The sequence below is a fragment of the Seriola aureovittata genome, chromosome 16, assembly GCF_021018895.1.
Source record: "Seriola aureovittata isolate HTS-2021-v1 ecotype China chromosome 16, ASM2101889v1, whole genome shotgun sequence".
Taxonomy (NCBI): Eukaryota; Metazoa; Chordata; class Actinopteri; order Carangiformes; family Carangidae; genus Seriola; species Seriola aureovittata.
The window spans coordinates 11,740,322-11,765,008 of NC_079379.1; the positions used below are offsets into that span (position 1 = coordinate 11,740,322).

General features: G+C 36.0%; 2 protein-coding genes across 2 annotated transcripts; one reads left to right on the plus strand and one right to left on the minus strand.

Annotated features, from left to right (window-relative positions):
* Positions 1–4,529: 4,529 nt before the first annotated feature.
* On the minus strand, positions 4,530–8,817 carry LOC130183249 (kelch-like protein 10). The gene is made up of 5 exons (XM_056398516.1): positions 8,303–8,817; positions 6,802–7,285; positions 5,697–6,314; positions 5,426–5,575; positions 4,530–4,892 (listed from the first exon to the last, which is right to left on the minus strand). Exons 1-5 carry the CDS (start codon positions 8,449–8,451, stop codon positions 4,530–4,532), a joined length of 1,764 nt encoding a protein of 587 aa, XP_056254491.1. The 5' UTR covers positions 8,452–8,817.
* Positions 8,818–20,400: 11,583 nt separating this feature from the next.
* LOC130184023 (E3 ubiquitin-protein ligase TRIM21-like) lies at positions 20,401–22,217 on the plus strand. Its single transcript, XM_056399778.1, has one exon. The coding sequence runs from the start codon at positions 20,401–20,403 to the stop codon at positions 22,048–22,050; it is 1,650 nt and encodes a 549-aa protein (XP_056255753.1). The 3' UTR covers positions 22,051–22,217.
* The last annotated feature ends 2,470 nt before the right edge of the window (positions 22,218–24,687 follow it).

A 24,687-nucleotide genomic window follows, 5' to 3' on the forward strand; every position in this document is an offset into this window, starting at 1 on the left:
ACTTTTCCTAAATCTAACCAAGCAGTTTTTTCTATCTAAACCTAACCAAACTGCAACTGAATAGAATAATAATTATGATACTAAAAATAAGAACTTTTAATACTATCTCACCTGAATAGGCGCCTGATCTGATAGTGGCAGACACCACTCAGTGTATGGTGCTAGTATGACGCGTTGCAAAATTATGCACGGTCCTGTGAAACGTTTTTTAACGATATAAAAAAGATGGTGTTTTAAGAGCCACTTGGCGTTCCATATGGGTGTAAATAGCTGAATAGCTGCCATGAGACTATTTACACCCGGGTGCAATATTTTTTTTTCTCCTCAAATGCGACCAACAGTGTGCCACAGCTTATACAGTGGTACATTTCAGGCTGCAGAATATTTGTCTCATTATGTTACAACAAACACACTGTTATATTCCACAAAAATGTATGTTGCTGTGGCTCATTGCATTTCTAGGGATTTCCAGGCAGATGTATCATGTGAAACTCTGCTCTGTTGCTTCTCACACCCACACAGATTTATTGTTTTTTTTCTGTGAGATGAAAAAAGAAAACACCATTTATGGCTGATGATGTTTTTTTTTTTTTCCTGTAATCTCTCTCTTTCTCTAATGTGTCTTTTATTGCACCAGTACAGAACAAAGCCCTCAGGCACTGTATACACACACACACACACACACACACACACACACACATTCATATATAACCCCTCTTCTACCTCGCACATACACACATACAGGCCACATGCTGAAACATAACATAGTAGGTTTGGCTTAATATTATTATCAGATCGCACAATATTTAAGATACACAAACATGCCGGCGCATTTACACATGCTCACATGCACACACTGTACATATACACACACAGGCTCTACACTTATGATGTCATGATCTAACTGTGTCAGCGAAGCACAAATTCTGTGTCGTTTGTCAGTTCACTGACAGTCGCTCACACAGAACAATAACTGGTTGTGTGTTTTTCACTGGTTTTATGAGCGACAATCTGTATTTTAGTGTTAGCCCTCGGCTACAGAGCAGGCAGACAGATGAAGGAGAAACAGAGACAGAAAGTAGAGGAGACAGAGAAACCAGACATTGCAAATAAGGGAAGAGAAAATGGCTGTGTGTGTGTGTGTGTGTGTGTATGTGTGTGTGTGTGTGTGTGTGTGTGTGTGTGTACCCTGTTGCCAGTGCTATTAAAGTTGTATTGCAAAGGGCTTTTAGAACATCGACCATCAGCCAAGCAACTTTAGCTAATAATTTTTTAAAAACCTCTGTGCTTTGTGCATGTCAGGGTTCCTTCCAAATGTGTGTGTGTGTGTGTGTGTGTGTGTGTGTGTGTGTGTGTGTGTGTGTGTATGTGTGTGTGTGTGAGTGTGTGTGTGTGTGTGTGTGTGTGTATGTGTGTGTGAGTGTGTGTGTGTGTGTGTGTGTGTGTGTGTGTGTGTGTGTGTGTGTGTAGTCGGTGTAATAGTTGGGATTGTCATCCTGTATTTGTATACAACCTCTCATCACATCTTCTAGAGACACACGCATGCATGAGCCTATTTCAGATGTACTGCAGTGTGCAAATGCTCTGCTAATTTTATATATATATATATATATATATATATATATATACAATTCTGAATGAAAGCAGTCGCACAGGCAGTTCAGTCAGAGACACTTCTGTTAAGGAACTGAACATTTTTGGCAAATTTATACAGCTTTATACAGTTCTACAGATTTTGCAGAAAGGACTCTGCCCATTGGGGGAATTCGTAAAGAATCCACTGAGAGGACTAATGTCCCTTAATAAACATACATGGCTATTATCTTTCTTGCATTAATCAACCACACCAAAAATATAGCACATAAGAAGGAGGTTCAGGTGGAGGAGGGAGCTGCAGCAGAGAACTGTATTTATATGAGCAGGGCACATCAACAGAGTAATAGTGAGAAGTACGAGGTTATAACAGCTCCATGAACATCTTTAAATGTTACAAGCTGCAAATTAGCAAGGGACTGTTAAGCATGAATGAAACAGCTGTTGCCAATCAGATATTACAAGTGCGACTTTGTTGCTCTGCCTCAGCTGATGCTCTGCTTTATTTTTATGCCATGACTACTGTCATTCCTCAACTTTGGACAAGTGTTTTTGTTTGCCTAACCATAACCATATGGTTATGGGCATCTTAACCACAGTTTAGTTGCTATGATCACTATACTTCCCTAACCTGCCTGGTCATTCTCAGACACTGTAGAAAGCAGTAAAAAAACATTGCCATTGAACATAATCTGGGGTTTTGTAGATTCATCCAATATTGATGTTCTTGTCTGGCCAGAGGGTTGTTCACATATGACAATGTGAAACATAGAAAGTGGGCAAAGCATTTCTGCAAGCCACTCGGGTTATAGACTTTATTAGAAACATCTACACACCTGCCTATTCATACATTTATCCAATCAGCCAATCATGCGGAGCTGACAGAAATGCTACAGTAACTCAGATAACCACTCGTTACAACTGTGGTGAGCAGAAAAGTGTTGGAATGAACAACACGTCGAAACTAGAAGTGGATGGGCTACAGCAGCAGAAGACCACGTCAGGTTCCACTCCTGAGGGCTGGAAGAACATGGCCTGGTCTGATGAATCTGGATTTCTGCTGAGATACGCAGAGAGAAACTTTGCTATAAGTCTTAAGCCATTATTTTAACAAAGAAAAAAAACCCTAGGTCTGAACGTGTTACAGAAAAGAACACCAGCACTAACACAAAACGCACAAAGTTATTAACCTGAAAGAAGAATTAAGACCTCAGTTCTGGGAAGAAGAAGGAGATGGTAAACAAGATGCATAGCGAAGGAGAGAGAGGTGACCTGTTGATGCAGTACGTACTATATGTCCTTCCACATCATATTTTTTCGGCACTTTTCCTTAAAAAAGACAGAGCATTAAACCCTGATAAGAATTTTGAAGTCTGTCTCCGGTGTCCTTCTAAGCCTTGTCAGGGTGGATACTGCTAAGTCACGACAAGACGACAATGACCACAATAGCTGCACCGCTCTCCCTTGCTTTGCCTTCATGTGTTGTGTGACGGTTGCAGTCATAAATACAGTCTATTTCTTGCCGCAAATGCTACACTCATGTACAAACTCACAAAGTCTGAAGGTCAGTCATTCAGCAGAAATATATGTGTAATACTCAAGACAAAGTGAGAGGAAATAAAATGTTTTAAAATGTTTTTAGAGGCATAAAATCTGAGTCAAAATGACGTGGCCGGTTATGCTTCGAATGAATGAAAATGAACATTGCTTATTCCCCATCAATGATTTTAACAACAAACGTATTGACATACTATATATTCAAATGCAGATGTATTCATACACACAATTGCAAGCTCTCCACTTTTTTTCCCCTCAAGGTGACTCTGCCCAACAACGAGCAACCAATGCTTTTTCTTTGAGATAAAGAGGAAGACAAAAGAGAGAGTAGAGAGGAGGGAAAGAGAGGAAGAGAGAGATTAAGAGAGACGGAGAGAGAGAGAGAGAGAGAGAGAGAGAGAGAGAGAGAGAGAGAGAGAGAGGAGGGAGTGCATGCGGCAAAACAGAGGACAGACTGAAGTCATTCAAGCTTTTCTTCCCCCTGAATAATCCCAGTTTTGTCCAAATTTAGTTGGAGGAGATTGTGGAACATCCAGTCCTTGACATCAGCCAGAAAGTCATGTAACAGCACCAACTTATATTGAGACTGAATCCCTCTGACATTATTCGTGTACATGCTTCTCTCTGCAGGTCTCTTTCTCTCTTTTTCACTCTATTCTCTTTTCCTATTTCTTTTACTCCTGCGCTCTGATTTTGTCTCTCCGTGTCAGTCAATAAATGTGTTTCCATCCACCTGTCTTCATGCACATTTTCAATTTGTGCATGAAAAACCTGAATGGGTACATGGAAGACTTTGTGTAGATTTGGTAGTAGATGCGCATTCAGTCGCATTTTCTTCCGATCAGATTTTCTGTTTGGGTTAAATTTGGGAAACAATTGGATGGATTCAATATTATGTATATGTCCCAACCAGGATTGTCTGGGAGGGGAACAATTGGCCCTTCTTCCTCCACCAAAGGGGGACAATGAAAGCGGGGCATCCAGTGACTGCTACAAAGTAATATTAATAGATATTAGACATTTTAGACATAACAATAACAACTTTAGACATAACATAAATTTTAAAATCAAGGTGATTTAAATTTTAATGTGATGCATTTAAAATGCAACCGTTACTATCCAATAGCATCAGCTGTTTGTCAACGCTCCACTGCCATGTAGCTACAACAGATGGGGTTGGAAAATAACATGCACCGGCAGGTTGCAGGACTTTCTGTCTTTATTCTGTTATTGTCACGGTGGTCCCCTCTGGATCAAACCCTGTGTCTGCATACTTATAAAACCTCAAAATTACAAGTTCTTAAACTGAAACATTATAAAAATCACTGTAGTTAAAAACAATTTGATGCAAAAAGAAGTTTATTTCATATTTCAAGGTGTTAGACAGAGTCTCCTGACTCCACCTCCTCATCCTCTGAAAGGAAAAACGGCAGGGCGTCACGAGGGAAAGCATACTCGGCCATGTTGGGGAGTCCGGACACCACGCAGCAGCTGAGGGCGCTGCGGAAGATCTCCATTTCACAGGCTGCAGTCCACTCATCTGTCGTAGCATCATAGTATTCAACTTTAAAGCTGGTGTTGGAGCCATTGAAGCCGCCGACAGCAAAGAGCCGGTCATCGATCACTTCGAGGCCAAAGTTGCTGCGAGGGGTCAGCATGGGGGACACTGTTTGCCAAGTGTTGGTTTGGGGGTTGTAGGCCTCAGCACTCTGCAGACGAGAGTTGCCATCAAAGCCACCAACCTGTGGGAGGAAAAGTAGAGTATTGGGTCAAGTGTTTAAATGGAGACAGAGAAGCAACGATAGCTGAAGCAAGTAACCATCACTGCTAACCACTCCTGGTCAAGAAACCACATTTGGCAGCAGAGAAAACTTATAAAGAGCCCTTCTAAACTCAAATTGTGAACACAGTTAATGTTATGTCTGCTAAACATCAGCACAATAGCATGCTAATATTTAGCAAATATAAGATCAGTGCACACATGTTAGCCTTTAGCTCCAAACACTGCACTGTACTTAAGTACGGCCTTACAAAGCTGCTAGAATGGCTGGAGATTGTTGTGGAATAAATCTGGTCACTGATATAGTCTTTCTGTACATTTGTTTTCTTCAAGTACATAGAACAGTGACATCACTAATCAACTAAATTAAAAGATCAAGGTCACACCTACCACCAAGTCAGTCTAACCGGCCTAAAACAGCTGCTGACCAAATCCTTTCACTTAACACAGTTTGTGTGATACGTGATTGCATGCAGTGTTCATTCATGTACTTACTGCGTAGACATGGTCTGCATATGCAATAATTCCAATTCCACTGCGCCTGCTGTTCATGGGGGTGATCAATGTCCACTGGTTGGTTTCTGGATTATAATATTCAGCTGTGTGCAGGCATTCATTCCCATTGAAACCACCACAAATGTAAACCTGAAGAGAAAAGGAGGACAATAAGTTAGGTAGCACATTTCTTGGTGTCAACTGGTTACTGTGTTCCCTGTATCATGATTCCAAATATTTCTACACCATTAGAAGATAACTAATGACCAACCTTGTTATGGAGCGTTGTGCAGCTGGCGTCGCTCCTCTGCTCGTTCATGGCTGCGATAAGACTCCACTGGTTGCTCTCAGGCCTGTAGCGCTCTGCAGTGCTGAGTCGATTATGTCCATCATAGCCTCCCAAGGCATAGATGCACCCGTTGAGCACTGTTACGCTCACGTAACAGCGGCGGGAGTACATGGGTGCCACCTCATGCCAGGTGTGTGTGCTCAGGTCAAACCTGCGCACGCTGTTGAAATGCTCCACCCTGTCAAAGCCACCGACACAGTAGACATACCCACTGAGGAAAGCAGTGCCATGATAGGCACGGGGACGCTCCAGATTGTTTGTCACGTTGATCCAGCGGTCAGCGTTGATATCGTATGCCTCAATGCCATTAGTTGGATCGCCGCCGCTCCAGCCACCAATGGCCAACAGGATGGCATTGGGCAGACGAGGACGGGCAATAGGGCCACAGAGACCAGATACCGTGGGCCTGTTTGTGATGATGTGATACAAGGTTTGGATGGCATTGTGGGTTACTTGCAGGCACTCGGTGCTGTTCCTCACGAGTTCATTGGACAACACATGGATCCTGATGTACTCTGCACTTGTCAGGGCCAGCCGAACCTACACAGGCACAAGAGGACAGAATCTACCTGACTGAAACTCAACTCAACTACTGATGTTCGGCATGTTGACATTTTATGAATATTTTTTACCCATTTATTGTGCCTACTAAAGTCTGCCAAAGCTTTATAGGACAAGTCTGGTGTTTATTTCAGTATTTCTGTTATTGTAAACAAATCCCATGAATAGACCAAAAACAACAATGTGATAGTCCATCTTTCAAAACTTTGTCCCACTGATACTTTGATTGAACACAAACTAGATAATTTCCTAAAACAAATGGGCACTGTAGTGTTTAGCAAATGTTACTCAAACAGGACTAAATGGTAATGGGGACTATTTTTGAAGGCAACAGTGCATAATGTTTTTTTTTCCTTGGTCCTTCCCAAATGAACCAAGGTACAGGTGTTGAAGCAATATGCCAAAGCAGTCAGGATGTCACCAAAATGTAAATATTGACTAAATGTAGTGACAGAAAGTTATTGACCATAGAAAAAAGCACAGCGATGTGTCCTTCTCGTTCTTCAGGTATGTGGGCGATCCAGCGAATGATGGCTTCATACACAGTGCTCTCCTTTCTCACATTGAGATCATCTCTACCAAGGATTCCAGTGAGATCTTTCACAGAGAGCTGCAGGAACTCTTCACAGGGAACAACCTCCTCAAAGTGTTCAGTGATGTAGCTGTAGGCCTTGTGCTGCAGCCCAGGACTGATGCAGATAAATGTAAACTGCCAGATGCCGATGCAGTTCTCTGGGCAGAGCTGCTCACTGATGAAGTCAGAGCAGGTTTGCACGACGTCCATTACATTGAGCAGGTCGGCTGCTAGCATCAGGCTCTGTGCGTTGTCCTCCGTCACACAAACAGAGCTGGTGTATGCGAAGTCAATGATGAGTTTCATCATTTCAGGTGAGAGACCGGGTATGTAAAAGACCTTGCTGTCCGTGGTCGACCAGCGAGTGAAGAGAGCTCTGAGGGTCAGAATGGAGGCACAGCAGAAGAGTGAAAATAAATATTCAACATTTTCACACTGACGACAACAAAATAAACTCTTTTCAGCGACACAAGTTACAAAATGAAAAGGAAAATTCTAGCAGAAAACAGCAGTGAAAATGACTGTGATAGAGCGTTTCCCAGTGTACACAGAGCTTTAAAGCTAATGAACCCTGCCCACTGCAGGCTCCTAGGGCACAAATATTGTAATAGTCTGGGTACATTTATGGTGTTCAGTCAATTGAATAATGGATTTTCTCCTTTATATGTAAAATATAGCATTGTTTTTCTGCCTGTATGTTAGTAGTCTAGAGTTGATCTCTCTGGAAACGTTTCACCACCATTCACGATTTAGTTCAGGTTTTTTCAGCTCCTCCGTTTCCTTTGTTTATTCAATTGTTGGACAATAGTGTAAATTAACAAATAAGCTATTTTAAGTGTGCATAATAACTTTTTTAGCAGATTTCTGAGCACCACATACTACAACTACATACTACAATCTGCTTAATATTACTGTAGTATGGGACTGATGACACCCATATACAGTCAAAGTTCATTTCCATGTGACTAATTTTAAAAAGCAACATTAAGAAACTTCACAAATCTAACTTCAATATGAAAAGCAATCTTCACTCAGACTACAACACCCCCAAATGTCACATTGTAGAAGTTGTACCCACCTAAATGGCAGTTCATCTAAATCAATATCTGCAACTACTGACTGTGTAGAGACAGACAGGGAACCTTCACCTTCGGTAAACATTTGAAACAGTCCTTTGTGAATTATTTAATTTTTTTTGTCTATCAGGTATTTCATATCTTCTCTTGAGACAAACGTGATTTATCAGAAATGCTCTACGAATCAATGTAACCCTGTAGAGATTGAGTTGTTTCTCAGACTCAGATTATTAACAGAAACAAAACAAACTGTTTTTCTGCTTATTTAAGGGATATACATTCATCTGCTTCCCTCTGAGATCAGATAATCAACTCACCGGAAGTAAGTGCTGCAGTTACATAGGATGATCTTGTGGATTGGAAATTCGACATCCTCAACTCTGATGACTCCATCACAAAATGTTCTCTGCAGACGGAGCTCATTATACACTGAGCTTGACTGTGAAGACACGCCTTGGTTACTCATCTTGATTTTTTTTTTTAAACCTGAGAACCTTTTCTCAGTTTTGTGGTTGTTGGTTTGGAGTCTCACCACGTTTGTTCAGTGAACAGGGAATTGTGAACACTAACACGTCACTGTGGGATTCTAGAACTGAATCTTATTACATCACAATGGCAAATGGACTGACATCAGGCACTATTTGAACCTATTATAATTATATTCTTATTATAATTTTGTCTTTGTGTAATTTACATCAGTCTAACAGTAGGTAATAATATAAACTGAAGAATTCCACATACAGTTATATGCAAAGGTTTGGGCATGTTACGTATTTTGTTGATTTTTGAAGAGATGAGATGACAAATACAACTACCACAGCAAACAGATATTAAAAATTAGCCTTTCTACAAACATTACTGCACTATTACTTTTTACTTCATCAAGTCATTTTAACAACTGTACTTCTATTTCAAAAAGTCACATAAAAAATCATTATAAATATGTTGATTCTTATTTATTTATTGGAAGCATTCATTCAGTTCTGTTCTTAAACACACCTCAAGAAGTGTAATAAATAATATGAACATTATGAATATTATGAGTTTGTCTGAAGCTATATGGGTGGTTTTCTCTCCATCTAGCTCCTTATATAATATATAATAAGTGTGAAAGTCATATGGGGTCATGTAAAATTCAGATATTGTAGCCCCAATATCATCATATAAATAGGGATATTGGAGTCAAATCACTGCCTATCAGGTTGTTTACTAGTCAATTGGGTGTTTACTAAATCACAAATTTAATTTTCAGCAAGAACAGAACCTTGAATAAATTGATATCCACCCAACTCATCAGTAAGATAATTTATTACCTGAAACGTTAGGAATTAAGCACATTGTCCATTAGCATTAAACACAAACTAAAGTTGAGCACATTGTTAACATTAAGATATGAAATACCAACCTTCATCCATTTACATAAATAAACAACTCACACATAAATACACAAACACATACACATAGATTCTCCTAAACACATGTACATGCAAAGTTACAAAATGTGACCACACATGTATATGCATCCATGCAGGAAGGCATTCATGTACACACTGACACACACAGTCAAACACACATTTATTGCCCAAAAATCCACACTCAGTCTGTGTTATTAAACCACTGCCTCCCTCAAGGGCAAACACAGCAGGTAGCCTGAGATCTAATTAGCTAGTTAGCCTTTGGTTGACTGAGTAAAGACTCCATCCAAAAGAAATCTGAGCTCAGTTCATGACATTTTACTCTGATAAAGAGGAAATGTGTGCAGCAGTGAACAGTAGGAGAGAGCACTGTGTTGATGAATGGCTCATAAATACAGCAGCTTCTGATTAAACAGTATCTGAGGAGGTGTTCACAACAAAAGAGGCAGCGGAAAAGAATGACTGTAATCAAACAGATTTCATCAAACTACTTGAACTTATTTACTGAGGTCATTGTGCTTGTTTTCAAATCACTAGCCCGCTAATCTGTCTCGAAGGCAAAACAGCTCAGGAGTGGTATGTCAAAACATTCAGACACATGGCGTGAGCAGAATATCTAACAGGGAAATAAGTTTTTCTCTGCCCCAAAACCAAAAACCGTGGCTATAAAAAACTGTGCGGTGCATATAGAGTCGGTCATCAGTTCCAATAACGGAAAGATGCTTCAACATGTGCTGAGATTCATGACTTTCAAAAACTCAATTTACAAATTTGGAAATATAATATTCTCAGTGTACTGAATCCACTTGAATTTTTAATCGCTGAAAGATGGATGATAGAGAAACTAGTGTATGTCTGGCTCATTTCAACTATTGACCACTATATTAATGCTATACAAAGATGCTATGGACACTCTAAGCATTTTAGCTAATAAACACCAGCATGATAGCATTGGCACCTTGTGTATGTTGCCATTGTAGCATGAGAATTTAACTTAAAGCATAGCTGTGCAAAAATACACCCTAACAGACCCACAAGCAGAGCTTTATTTTTATTCACTTTAAGCTATTTAAGTCTGGACCAAATATTTTAGTTGATTTATCAACTGATAGATTGATAGTGCCATCATTAGAGCCATGCTGCTAACAGGGCCAGAAATAAAGATTCAGAAAATGGCTATAATTGAGCAAAGTTTAATACCACATCTTTGGAGAGAGAAGAGTCACTATAGTCTTGGAAAAAGAGATTGCATGGTTGTATGTGTGGTTGTGGGGGAGGGGTCAGAAGAGTGCTGGGAAAGATAGCATTAAGAAAAGTAACATGAAATGAAAACTGGAGGACAGACAAACAGTTGATTGAAAAAAATCTAAATATAATAGTAATCAGTTCAAGGAGTTGAAGAGCTGTTGTTGGCTGGGCCGCCAACGGGAAAACTGAAGCAGATTTTGGCCAGACAGCATACTGGAAGTGAGGAGCAGATTTGTTCAGGCTGCAAACTGGGAACCAGGATAAGGTGTCGTCTAGACTGCCGACTGAGGATCAAGAGCAGGAGTTTGCCAGGACATCAATGGAAGGTCTGAAGCTGGTGTCGACCAGACCACCGACTGGAAATGAGGACCTGATGATGGCAGGACTGCTGATGCATGAGGAATCAAGATCAGGACTAGGTGGACTGGGAATTGCTGACTGAAGGCTAGTAGTTCCAAAAACTAGTTGAGTGGGAGGTTGACGGTATTATATGCTACTATACTGTAACGTTTTTTAATGACGATTTATTCATTACTATACTATGATGTTTTTTGGATGTTTTTATGCCTTACTATACTATAATGTTTTTTGACGTTTTTATGCCTTACTGTACTATGACGTTTTTTGACGTTTTTATGCCTTACTGTACTATGACGTTTTTTGACGTTTTTATGCCTTGCTATACTATGACGTTTTATTCCTTACTATACTATGACGTTTTTATGCCTTACTATACTAGAACGTTTTATGCCTTAATATACTATGATTTTTTATGCCTTATTATAGTATGACATTTTTTGACGTTTTGATACCTTACTATATTATGACGTTTTTTGACGTTTTTATGCCTTGCTATACTATGACGTTTTTATGCCTTACTATACTAGAACGTTTTATGCCTTACTATACTATGATGTTTTTATGCCTTACTATACTATGACGTTTTTTGACGTTTTTATGCCTTGCTATACTATGACGTTTTATGACGTTTTTATGCCTTACTATACTATGACGTTTTATGCCTTACTATAATATGACGTTTTATGACGTTTTTATGCCTTACTATACTATGACGTTTTATGCCTTACTATAATACGACGTTTTATGACGTTTTTATGCCTTACTATACTATGACGTTTTATGCCTTACTATACTGTGATGTTTTTATGCCTTACTATCCTATGACGATTTATTCCTTGATATAATATGACATTTTATGCCTTACTATAGTATAACGTTTTTATGCCTTATTATATTATGACATTTTTTGACGTTTTAATACCTTAATGTATTATGACGTTTTTTGACGTTTTTATGCCTTACTATACTATGACGATTTATTCCTTACTATAGTATGATATTTTTTGACGTTTTTATGCCTTACTATACTATGACGTTTTTATGACGTTTTATGCCTTACTATACTATGACGATTTATTCCTTACTATAGTATGATATTTTTTGACGTTTTTATGCCTTACTATACTATGACGTTTTTATGCCTTACTATACTATGACGTTTTTATGCCTTACAATACTATGACGTTTTATGCCTTACTATAATATGATTTGATGTTTTTTAACATTTTTATGCCTGACTATAATATGACATTTTGTTGACGTTTTATGCCTTACTATAGTATGACGTTTTATGAAATTTTTATTCCTTACTATACTATAACGTTTTATGCCTTACTATACTATAACGTTTTATGCCTTACTATACTATGACGTTTTATGGCGTTTTTATGCCTTACTATACTATGACGTTTTATGCCTTACTATACTATGACGTTTTATGACGTTTTATGCCTTACTATACTATGACGATTTATTCCTTACTATAGTATGATATTTTTTGACGTTTTATGCCTTACTATACTATGACATTTTATGACGTTTTATGCCTTACTATACTATGACGATTTATTCCTTACTATAGTATGACATTTTTTTATGTTTTTATGCCTTACTATACTATGACTTTTTTTGACGTTTTTATGCCTTGCTATACTATGACATTTTGTGACGTTTTTATGCCTTACTATACTATGACGTTTTATGCCTTACTATAATATGACGTTTTTTGACGTTTTTATGCTTTGCTATACTATGATGTTTTTATGCCTTACTATACTATGACGATTTATTCCTTACTATAGTATGATATTTTTTGACGTTTAAATGCCTTACTATACTATGACGTTTTTTGATGTTTTTATGCCTTACTATACTAATACGTTTTTATGCCTTACTATACTATGACGTTTTATGCCTTACTATACTATGACGTTTTATGACGTTTTATGCCTTGATATAATATGACGTTTTATGCCTTATTATACTATGACGATTTATTCCTTACTATAGTATGATATTTTTTGACGTTTAAATGCCTTACTATACTATGACGTTTTATACCTTGATATAATATGACGTTTTATGCCTTACTATACTATGACGTTTTATGACGTTTTTATGCCTTACTATACTATGACGTTTTATGCCTTACTATACTATGACGTTTTATGACGTTTTATGCCTTGATATAATATGAAGTTTTATGCCTTACTATACTATGACGTTTTATGACATTTTTATGCCTTACTATACTATGACGTTTTATGCCTCACTATACTATGACGTTTTATGACGTTTTATGCCTTACTATGCTATGACGTTTTATGACGTTTTATGCCTTACTATACTATGACGATTTATTCCTTACTATAGTATGATATTTTTTGACGTTTTTATGCCTTACTATACTATGACGTTTTTATGCCTTACTATACTATAACGTTTTATGCCTTACTATACTATGACGTTTTATGCCTTACTATACTATGATGTTTTTATGCCTTACTATACTATGACATTTTTTGACGTTTTGATACCTTACTATATTATGACGTTTTTTGACGTTTTTATGCCTTGCTATACTATGACGTTTTTATGCCTTACTATACTAGAACGTTTTATGCCTTAATATACTATGATTTTTTATGCCTTACTTTAATATAACGTTTTATGACGTTTTTATGCCTTACTATACTATGATGTTTTATGACGTTTTTATGCCTTACTATACTATGATGTTTTATGACGTTTTTATGCCTTACTATACTATGATGTTTTATGACGTTTTTATGCCTTACTATACTATGACGTTTTTTGACGTTTTTATGCCTTACTATACTATGACGTTTTATGCCTTACTATACTATGATGTTTTTATGCCTTACTATACTATGATTTTTTATGACGTTTTCATGCCTTACTATACTATGATGTTTTTATGCCTTACTATACTATGATCTGACGTTTTTTAACATTTTTATGCCTTATTATAGTATGACATTTTTTGACGTTTTAATGCCTTACTAAAGTATGATTTGACGTTTTTTAACATTTTCATGCCTTACTATACTATGACGTTTTTTGACGTTTTCATGCCTTACTATACTATGACGTTTTTATGCCTTACTATAGTATGACGTTTTTTGACATTTTTATGCCTTACTATAGTATAACGTTTTATGCCTTACTATAGTATGACGTTTTTTGGCATTTTTATGCCTTACTATACTATAACGTTTCATGACATTTTTATGCCTTACTATACTATGACGTTTTTATGCCTTACTATACTATAACGTTTTATGCCTTGCTATACTATGACGTTTTATGACGTTTTTATGCCTTACTATACTATGACGTTTTATGCCTTACTATACTATGACGTTTTATGACGTTTTTATGCCTTACTATACTATGACGTTTTATGCCTTACTATACTATGACGTTTTATGCCTTACTATACTATGATGTTTTTATGCCTTACTATACTATGACGATTTATTCCTTACTATAGTATGATATTTTTTGACGTTTAAATGCCTTACTATACTATGACGTTTTATACCTTGATATAATATGACATTTTATGCCTTACTATAGTATGACATTTTTTGACATTTTTATGCCTTACTATACTATAACGTTTTATGCCTTACTATACTATGACATTTTTTGACGTTTTTATGCCTTACTATACTATGATGTTTTTATGCCTTACTATACTATGACGATTTATTCCTTACTATAGTATGATATTTTTTGACGTTTAAATGCCTTACTATACTATGACGTTTTATACCTTGATATAATATGACGTTTTATGCCTCACTATACTATGACGTTTTATGACGTTTTTATGCCTTACTATACTATGACGTTTTATGCCTTACTATACTATGACGTTTTATGACGTTTTATGCCTTACTATACTATGACGATTTATTCTTTACTATAGTATGATATTTTTTGATGTTTTTATGCCTTACTATACTATGACTTTTTATGACGTTTTATGCCTTACTATACTATGACGATTTATTCCTTACTATAGTATGACATTTTTTGATGTTTTTATGCCTTACTATACTATGACGTTTTATACCTTGATATAATATGACGTTTTATGCCTTACTATACTATGACGTTTTATGACGTTTTTATGCCTTAGTATACTATGACGTTTTATGCCTTACTATACTATGACGTTTTATGACGTTTTATGCCTTACTATACTATGACGATTTATTCCTTACTATAGTATGATATTTTTTGACGTTTTTATGCCTTACTATACTATAACGTTTTATGACGTTTTATGCCTTACTATACTATGACGATTTATTCCTTACTATAGTATATTTTTTGACGTTTTTATGCCTTACTATACTATAACGTTTTATGACGTTTTATGCCTTACTATACTATGACGATTTATTCCTTACTATAGTATGACATTTTTTGATGTTTTTATGCCTTACTATACTATGACTTTTTATGCCTTACTATACTGTGATGTTTTTATGCCTTTCTATCCTATGACGATTTATTCCTTGATATAATATGACATTTTATGCCTTACTATAGTATAACGTTTTATGCCTTATTATATTATGACATTTTTATGCCTTACTATACTGAAACGTTTTATGCCTTACTATACTATGACATTTTTATGCCTTACTATACAATGATCTGACGTTTTTTAACATTTTTATGCCTTATTATAGTGTGACATTTTTTGCCGTTTAAATGCCTTACTAAAGTATGATTTGGCGTTTTTTAACATTTTCATGCCTTACTATACTATGACGTTTTTATGCCTTACTATAGTATGACGTTTTTTGACATTTTTATGCCTTACTATACTATGACGTTTTTTGAAGTTTTTATGCCTTGCTATACTATGACGTTTTTATGCCTTACTATACTATGACGTTTTTATGCCTTACTACACTAGAACATTTTATGCCTTACTATACTAGAACATTTTATGCCTTACTATACTATGACGATTTATTTCTTACTATAGTATGACATTTTTTGACGTTTTTATGCCCTACTACACTATGACGTTTTATGCTTAACTATAGTATGATATTTTTTGAGGTTTTAATGCCTGACCATACTATGATTTTTTATGCCTTACTATAGTATGACGTTTTATACCTTGATATAATATGACGTTTTATGCCTCACTATACTATGACGTTTTATGACGTTTTTATGCCTTACTATACTATGACGTTTTATGCCTTACTATACTATGACGTTTTATGACGTTTTATGCCTTACTATACTATGACGATTTATTCCTTACTATAGTATGATATTTTTTGATGTTTTTATGCCTTACTATACTATGACTTTTTATGACGTTTTATGCCTTACTATACTATGACGATTTATTCCTTACTATAGTATGACATTTTTTGATGTTTTTATGCCTTACTATACTATGACGTTTTATACCTTGATATAATATGACGTTTTATGCCTTACTATACTATGACGTTTTATGACGTTTTTATGCCTTAGTATACTATGACGTTTTATGCCTTACTATACTATGACGTTTTATGACGTTTTATGCCTTACTATACTATGACGATTTATTCCTTACTATAGTATGATATTTTTTGACGTTTTTATGCCTTACTATAGTATGACGTTTTTTGACATTTTTATGCCTTACTATAGTATAACGTTTTATGCCTTACTATAGTATGACGTTTTTTGGCATTTTTATGCCTTACTATACTATAACGTTTCATGACATTTTTATGCCTTACTATACTATGACGTTTTTTTTTTATGCCTTACTATAGTATGACGTTTTATGCCTTACTAAACTATGACGTTTTATGCTTAACTATAGTATGATATTTTTTGAGGTTTTAATGCCTTACTATACAATGACGTTTTATGCCTTACTATAGTATGATGTTTTATGCCTTACTATACTATGACGTTTTATGCCTTACTATACTATGAAGTTTTTATGCCTTACTATACTATGACGATTTTTGCCTAAATATACTATCACGTTTTTATGCCTTAATATACTATGATGTTTTATGCCTTACTATAGTATGACATTTTCTGACGTTTTATGCCTCAATATACTATGACGTTTTATGCCCTACTATAAAATGACGTTTTTATTCCTTTCTATAACATAACGTTCTTTTGACATTTTTATGCCTTACTATACTATGACGTTTTTTGACATTTTCATGCTTTAATATACTATGACGTTATATGACTTACTATAATATAAAGTTTAATGCCTTACTATAATATAAAGTTTTATGCCTTACTATACTATGACGTTTTATGCCTTACTATACTATGACGTTTTATGACGTTTTATGCCTTACTATACTATGACGTTTTATGACGTTTTATGCCTTACTATACTATGACGTTTTATGACGTTTTTATGCCTTACTATACTATGACGTTTTATGCCTTACTATACTATGACGTTTTATGACGTTTTATGCCTTACTATACTATGACGTTTTTATGCCTTACTATACTATAACGTTTTATGCCTTACTATACTATGACGTTTTATGACGTTTTTATGCCTTACTATACTATGACGTTTTATGCCTTACTATACTATGACGTTTTATGACGTTTTTATGCCTTACTATACTATGACGTTTTATGCCTTACTATACTATGATGTTTTTATGCCTTACTATACTATGACGTTTTATGACGTTTTTATGCCTTACTATACTATGACGTTTTATGCCTTACTATACTATGACGTTTTATGACGTTTTTATGCCTTACTATACTATGACGTTTTATGCCTTACTATACTATGACATTTTTTGACGTTTTGATACCTTACTATATTATGACGTTTTTTGACGTTTTTATGCCTTGCTATACTATGACGTTTTTATGCCTTACTATACTAGAACGTTTTATGCCTTAATATACTATGATATTTTTGCCTTACTTTAATATAACGTTTTATGACGTTTTTATGCCTTACTATACTATAATGTTTTATGACGTTTTTATGCCTTACTATACTATGATGTTTTATGACGTTTTTATGCCTTACTATACTATGACGTTTTTTGACGTTTTTATGCCTTACTATACTATGACGTTTTATGCCTTACTATACTATGATGTTTTTATGCCTTACTATACTATGATTTTTTATGACGTTTTCATGCCTTACTATACTATGATGTTTTTATGCCTTACTATACTATGATCTGACGTTTTTTAACATTTTTATGCCTTATTAAAGTATGACATTTTTTGACGTTTTAATGCCTTACTAAAGTATGATTTGACGTTTTTTAACATTTTCATGCCTTACTATACTATGACGTTTTTTGACGTTTTCATGCCTTACTATACTATAACATTTTATGCCTTACTATACTATGACGTTTTATGCCTTAATATACCTTGATGTTTTAATGTCTTACTATACTATGACATCTTATACCTTACTATACTTTGACTTTTTTTGACGTTTTTATGCTTTAATATACTATGACGTTTTATGCCTTACTATAATATATAGTTTAATGCCTTACTATAATATAAAGTTTTATGCCTTACTATACTATGACATTTTATGCATTACTATAGTATGACGTTTTATGCCTTAATATACTATGACGTTTTATGCCTTACCATAATATAAAGTTTTATGCCTTGAGTTCTTTTATTCCTTATGATACAGTTACTTTCTATCACTTACTACCGTATGACTTATTTCTGACTATATTATGACTTTTATGACTTACTATTATGTCACTTCTTTTATGCCTTACTATACTATATGACATATATATGAAATATATTTCCCTATATCAAGAGTGATGCATATATAGCATATATGTTACCTATATGATGATATATAATTATGACCTATATCTTCATATATCCAGAGTCTGTATATACGTTTATACCATATATGAAATCCTCATAGTGAAATAAACTTCATTAATACAACTTGTTCATTAAAATTGTATATGTACATGTTTGTATATGATTTTCTTTATAATTTCTCATTGAATTTAAACATACATGTCTATCGTTTATATTTACATATACAATATGAACATATACTGACAGTCTTTGGGATGGATATATATTTATGTAACATTTCTATAATTCAAACAGACATACAACATTTGTACATATAATATATTTGCATATTTTCATACATTAATGTAAATTCATATCGTATATGTTAATAAACCATTAGGTTGACAGCATTAAATATTCAGTCTCTTTGTTTTGGACGGGTAGCGGGGTTGTTGTGTCCGTACCAATGTTGAGACCAAACCTGTACCCTTGCACGAAACTAAATGGTAATGGTAGGTGATACTCAGGAACCAGAAAATGCAGATGTTGCTGGGAAATTTGAGAAGACTGAACAGGTAATTCCAGACATTGGTTCCATAGACAAAGGTAATTGGGAACTGGTGACACATCATAGCAGGGCCGACAATGACATGAGCGGGAAATAAAAAATGAAAGTAAAACAACCAACAGACATTTTTTTGGCATATGCACAAAGGAGGGAGGGAAACTTCCCGAAAAGCTTCACAAACCTGCTCTTCCAGTGAACTGATGTTACAGTAATGTCTTATGTATGCATGTGTATTAGCAAAGGTTGAGTTTGATTAGGGTCCTATACAATGCAGCATAATATAACCATTTAGCACTAAACATGAAAACATTACAGTTCAAACTGTGAAATAGAGTATAAAATAAAACACACAAAATACAATAAGCTATTAAAACAGAGAATTATATTCTGTCAGTTGGTATAGGCCTCCGTTGCAGAGAGAAAAAAAGGAAAATAAATAAATCAATAGACATTCTTTGGCTCCTGATTAACTTCATTTCGTGCCACAAGTCTATAATTATCTTAATGTCGAAACCTGAAAGACATTAGCCTCATCTTCACAGCTACAACAGGAGGTGGAGCGACAGAGGGAATATGTATGCCCTTAAATAGAATATTTCCTTGCAATAAATTTTGTCAACAGCACAGTGACGATCAAGATGAGTCTCTCTATGTGAACAAAAATTAAACTAGGTTCATCAGGACTTTTTTCAAGAACACAGCACAGTCTCTGCTAAACACTGGTGAGTACAGCTGGTGATATTTACAATATATCAGTAATACTTGTATGTGGTTTTTGTTGTTTCTATGTTTGATTATTCTATGTTTTCTATTTTCTATGTTGTGTGTCTTAATGTTGCATTTTGTGAAGGTCTAGTCATGAACAAATTTCCATGATAGACAATAAGATTGTTTTTGTTTGTGTTTGCTCTATTCAGGTATTATTATACAATTTCACTTTTTCTTTTGACACTCTTGTTCTCAGTGTGTACACATGGCTGCTGCAAGTTGTGTGTTGACTGAAGATCAGTTTCTGTGCCCCATCTGTCTGGATGTGTTCACTGACCCAGTCACCACAACATGTGCACACAACTTCTGCAAAAGCTGCATCACTCAGCACTGGGAAAACAATGGCCAGTACAAGTGTCCTATGTGTATAAAAAAATTCCACAAAAGACCTGAGCTGCAAGTCAATACGTTCATCTCTGAGATGACTGCTCAGTTCAGACTATCGACTAAAAAGAAATACAGAAGCAGCTCAGAGCAACAGTGTGACAAAACACAAGTTCCCTGTGACATCTGTGCTGGAACCAAACTCAAAGCCCTAAAGTCCTGCCTGGTTTGTCTGGCTTCCTACTGTGAGAAGCACCTGGAGCCTCATCTGACAGCATCAGCCCTAAGAAAACATCAGCTGGTGAACCCTGTTAAGAACCTGGAGGGCAGGATGTGCAAGAAACACAATAAACCTCTGGAGCTATTCTGCAAGAACGATCAGATGTGTATTTGCATGCTCTGCACAGTTTTGGAACATAAGATGCACAATGTTATTCGTCTGAATGAAGAAAGGGAAGGAAAGAAGGCTGAGCTGGGGAAGACAAATGCTGAAATTCAGAAGATGATCCAGAGGAGGCAGCTGAAGATTCAGGATATCAAACATTCAGTGGAGCTTAGTGATGAAGATGCAGACAGAGAGGTAGCAGCTGGTGTTCAGATCTACAACATTTTCAGGTATGTTATGGACATAGGGCTGAAGGAGATCAATGAGACGATAGAAGTGAAAAAGAGAATGACACGGGAACAAGCAAAAGGTTTCATCACAGAGCTGGAACAGGAAATCTCTCAGCTGATGAGGAGCAGAGCTGAGCTGGAGCAGCTCTCACACGCTGAAGATGACCTCGACTTCCTCCAAACCTTTCCATTCCTGAATGTTTTTTTACCCACCAAAGACTGGACAAAGGTCAGCATACCTCCACCAATATATGAAGGGACTGTGAAGAAAGCTATGGACATTAATTATGAATGGCTGGGGAAGACTGAGGCCCTCAGTAAAGAGAGACGAAAGTTGTCTGAGGCTGAGCTGAGGAAGGTCCAGCAGTATGCCGTGAATGTGACACTCAATCCTAATACAGCACATGGTGCCCTTGTCCTGTCTAATGATGAAAAACAGGTAAGGTGTACAGATGAATGGAGAAATCTCCCAGACAATCCAGAGAGATTTTCTATTCGGGGTAATGTCCTAGGAAGGTACGGTTACTCTTCGGGGAGATTTTACTATCAGGTTCACGTTGAAGGGAAGAATCAGTGGGGTTTAGGAGTGGCCAGGCAGTCAGTGAACAGGAAGACAGACATACCAATGAGTCCCAAGAATGGTTACTGGCAGTTATGCCTGAAGGATAATGAGTACAAGGTTTCTGGTGACCCTCCAGTTCCTCTCTCTCTTAAGTCAAAGCCCAAGAATGTGGGGGTGTTTGTGGATTATGAGGAGGGTCTGGTTTCCTTTTATGACACTGATGCTATTGCTCTTATCTACTCCTTTACTGGCTGCTTCTTCACGGAGAAACTATACCCATGCTTAAATCCCTGCTTTTATGATGGTGGTAAAAACTCTGCTCCCCTGATCATTACTCCTGTTACTCGCACCTGAGTAGTAAGCATTTGTTTTTCCACAAAAAGGCTCAGTGTGATTTAATGTAACAAATGTGAAAATTCTGTGGACCTCTTTGATAAGCCCTTTGAGACCAAGGCAGCAGATTTCTGCACAATGGCTGATGTTGTCTATTCTCAGACAGTGTTGACTTGCAATTTTCAATTACAGAAAACACAAATGGCTGGGCTTTGGCTTTTTTAAATTAATTAAATATGCCAAATAGACATTACACATCATCAATAATTCTTGTATAGAATTCAAATACCTATCTTGTGCAACATTATGACAGTAACATATTTATTATTACAATGTTTTGAGCTATTTGAGGTTATTATTTTTGGGTGTTTTTTTAGTATTATTATAATGTTTTGACTTGATTATTGTTTCCTCAGTGGAGAATTATTTGGTTTAATGTGAAAAATGGTGATTGACAGCTATGGCTAAAGGATGAAACATGTTTACTTCTCAAGAAATATGAGCTTTTCAGGAAATACATTGTGTCATAGCCCTCATTTATGTTATATACAGTATATCTATCTTTCACTTCCTTTATCTTATAAAACAACTCATTCTTTTAGAGGTGAAAAGATACTTTGTCATTTTGGCAGATCATTTGAAAGATTGTATGTACAGAGATCATGTATGGTTTTGTGCCTGAGCTATCTACCTTCAAACTCAGCATCACTCAGGAAAAATTGTTGCCATAAATTTTACTCACTGCAATAAAATGGAAATAGAGTCGTATTTGTCACTCGTGCCTCTCTCTTTCTCACTCTCTCAAGAACGTTTCCTGTGTGAAGTTAAGCAAGCATATCTATGATTAACTGGAAATTTGACTAAACAATCCTCTGAGCGTCTCTCAGTCATTATGCCTAAATATGACAGAGTGTTAATACTCAGAGATTTTAACATTCATGAGGGAGAAGCAAAGAAACTGGAGCCACAAAGTAGGAGAAGAACAGAGATACGACTGGACACTAATGAAGATGTATGACGCCAATACATGTATGTGTGTGTGTGTGTGTGTGTGTGTGTGTGTGTGTGTGTGTGTCTGCTTTGGGAGAATGGACTTCATTGGGATCTAAATTGCCTCTGAAATAGCTTGATAAATGCAAGTAGAAAAAAAATAAATTACACATGTCAGTTGCAATTTATTCAAATAGTAAAACCTCTATTGTTTTATCATCCATGTCATCTCATGTCATCTATCTGCTATTACCACATCCTACTGATTCATAAATTACCCCCTGCTGACTTTTTTTTAATCACTTCTCTGTGCTGCTGTAGTTTCAATATGAAATATATCAAATATTACAACAAAATGTACATACAGTATACACAGATTCTCTATGTGTGTTAATAGAGAAAACTCCTCTCCTCTGTCCGATCCCTGCTGCCTGTCACTAAAATTTGCACACTAACATGGAAGCTCTTGTGACCTCTGACCTTTGTGTGAGGAACAGCCTGCAGCCAGACTTAACTCTTTGTCTTTCTGTCTGTCTGTGACAAAGTCAAATTTAAACAGAAACAAACATGTTGCCCCATATTTGAAAGAATATCAAGTCACATAAAGTCATGTATAAACAGCTTAGAGCAAAAAAAAAGTTGCTGTAGGAAGCTGAGATTTAGCAACACTGTAAGTCATAACAACAACAAAAACTTTCCTCTAACAGACTCGAGAGGACTAGCCTTAAGACAATCTGTCCTCCCAAGAAAATCAACAGCATTGGTCATTTCGGCAAATATTCCAAAACAACATGTTAACATTCAAGTGACAAAGACGTCCAGAAGCCCCTGTAATTATGACTTTTCTGTGTCTGGAGCAAAGGAAGAAATATTGTGATCTCATAACCATTGGTTTGTTTGGCCCTAATCTTAGCCAAGTAGTTGACAATACAGTCATGGACAGTGATTTGTAGCCATTTTGGAAGACACATATGTCACAAACAGAGGTAATTACAAATGATGCATTTTGTCTTTTCATTTGGCAGACTTGTTAGTGGACCATGAACTGTTAACAGAGACAAACAAAAGCACTGAACAAGGAAAGGACGAGGCAACACAAACAGGTGTATGACAGCTGAAACCAAGGTTGTGTATTTTAAACTACATGGTCACATGTGAAGACTTTTAGCCGTGATACATAGCACACTGCAAAACCTGAGTGATGAAAAATGGTTTCTCCGTTTTATAATAAATGTAAATATTCGATCCACCAATGACCAGAAAGTGCACAGAAAAAGAATTAAACAGCGACACAAATGTTTACTTTCAATGAGTTTCTCTGCGCTCAAAGCATTTTTACATGCGTCTAAAAGTCTCTGGTGCAATCTGCAGGGGTATGAGAAGAGTAAAAGTAGGTCTGTAGTGCTGCAATGCCTCTTAAAAAAAAAAAAACAGGAAAAGCTGACAGGGCAGAAAAGGCAGTACTCTGATCCATATTCATATTTCCATTCATTTTACCATGAACTCTCCACAACTGTTGATTCACTTTGAAGAATCACTTGTTCGTTTTCAGGAGTGTGTGCAGCTGGTTTCTTTTGCATAATTATACAGTTTTACTTTACAGGGTTTTCCTGTGGCTGTGTGAGAGTGTGTTTGGCGGATAAACATACACACACACACACACACACA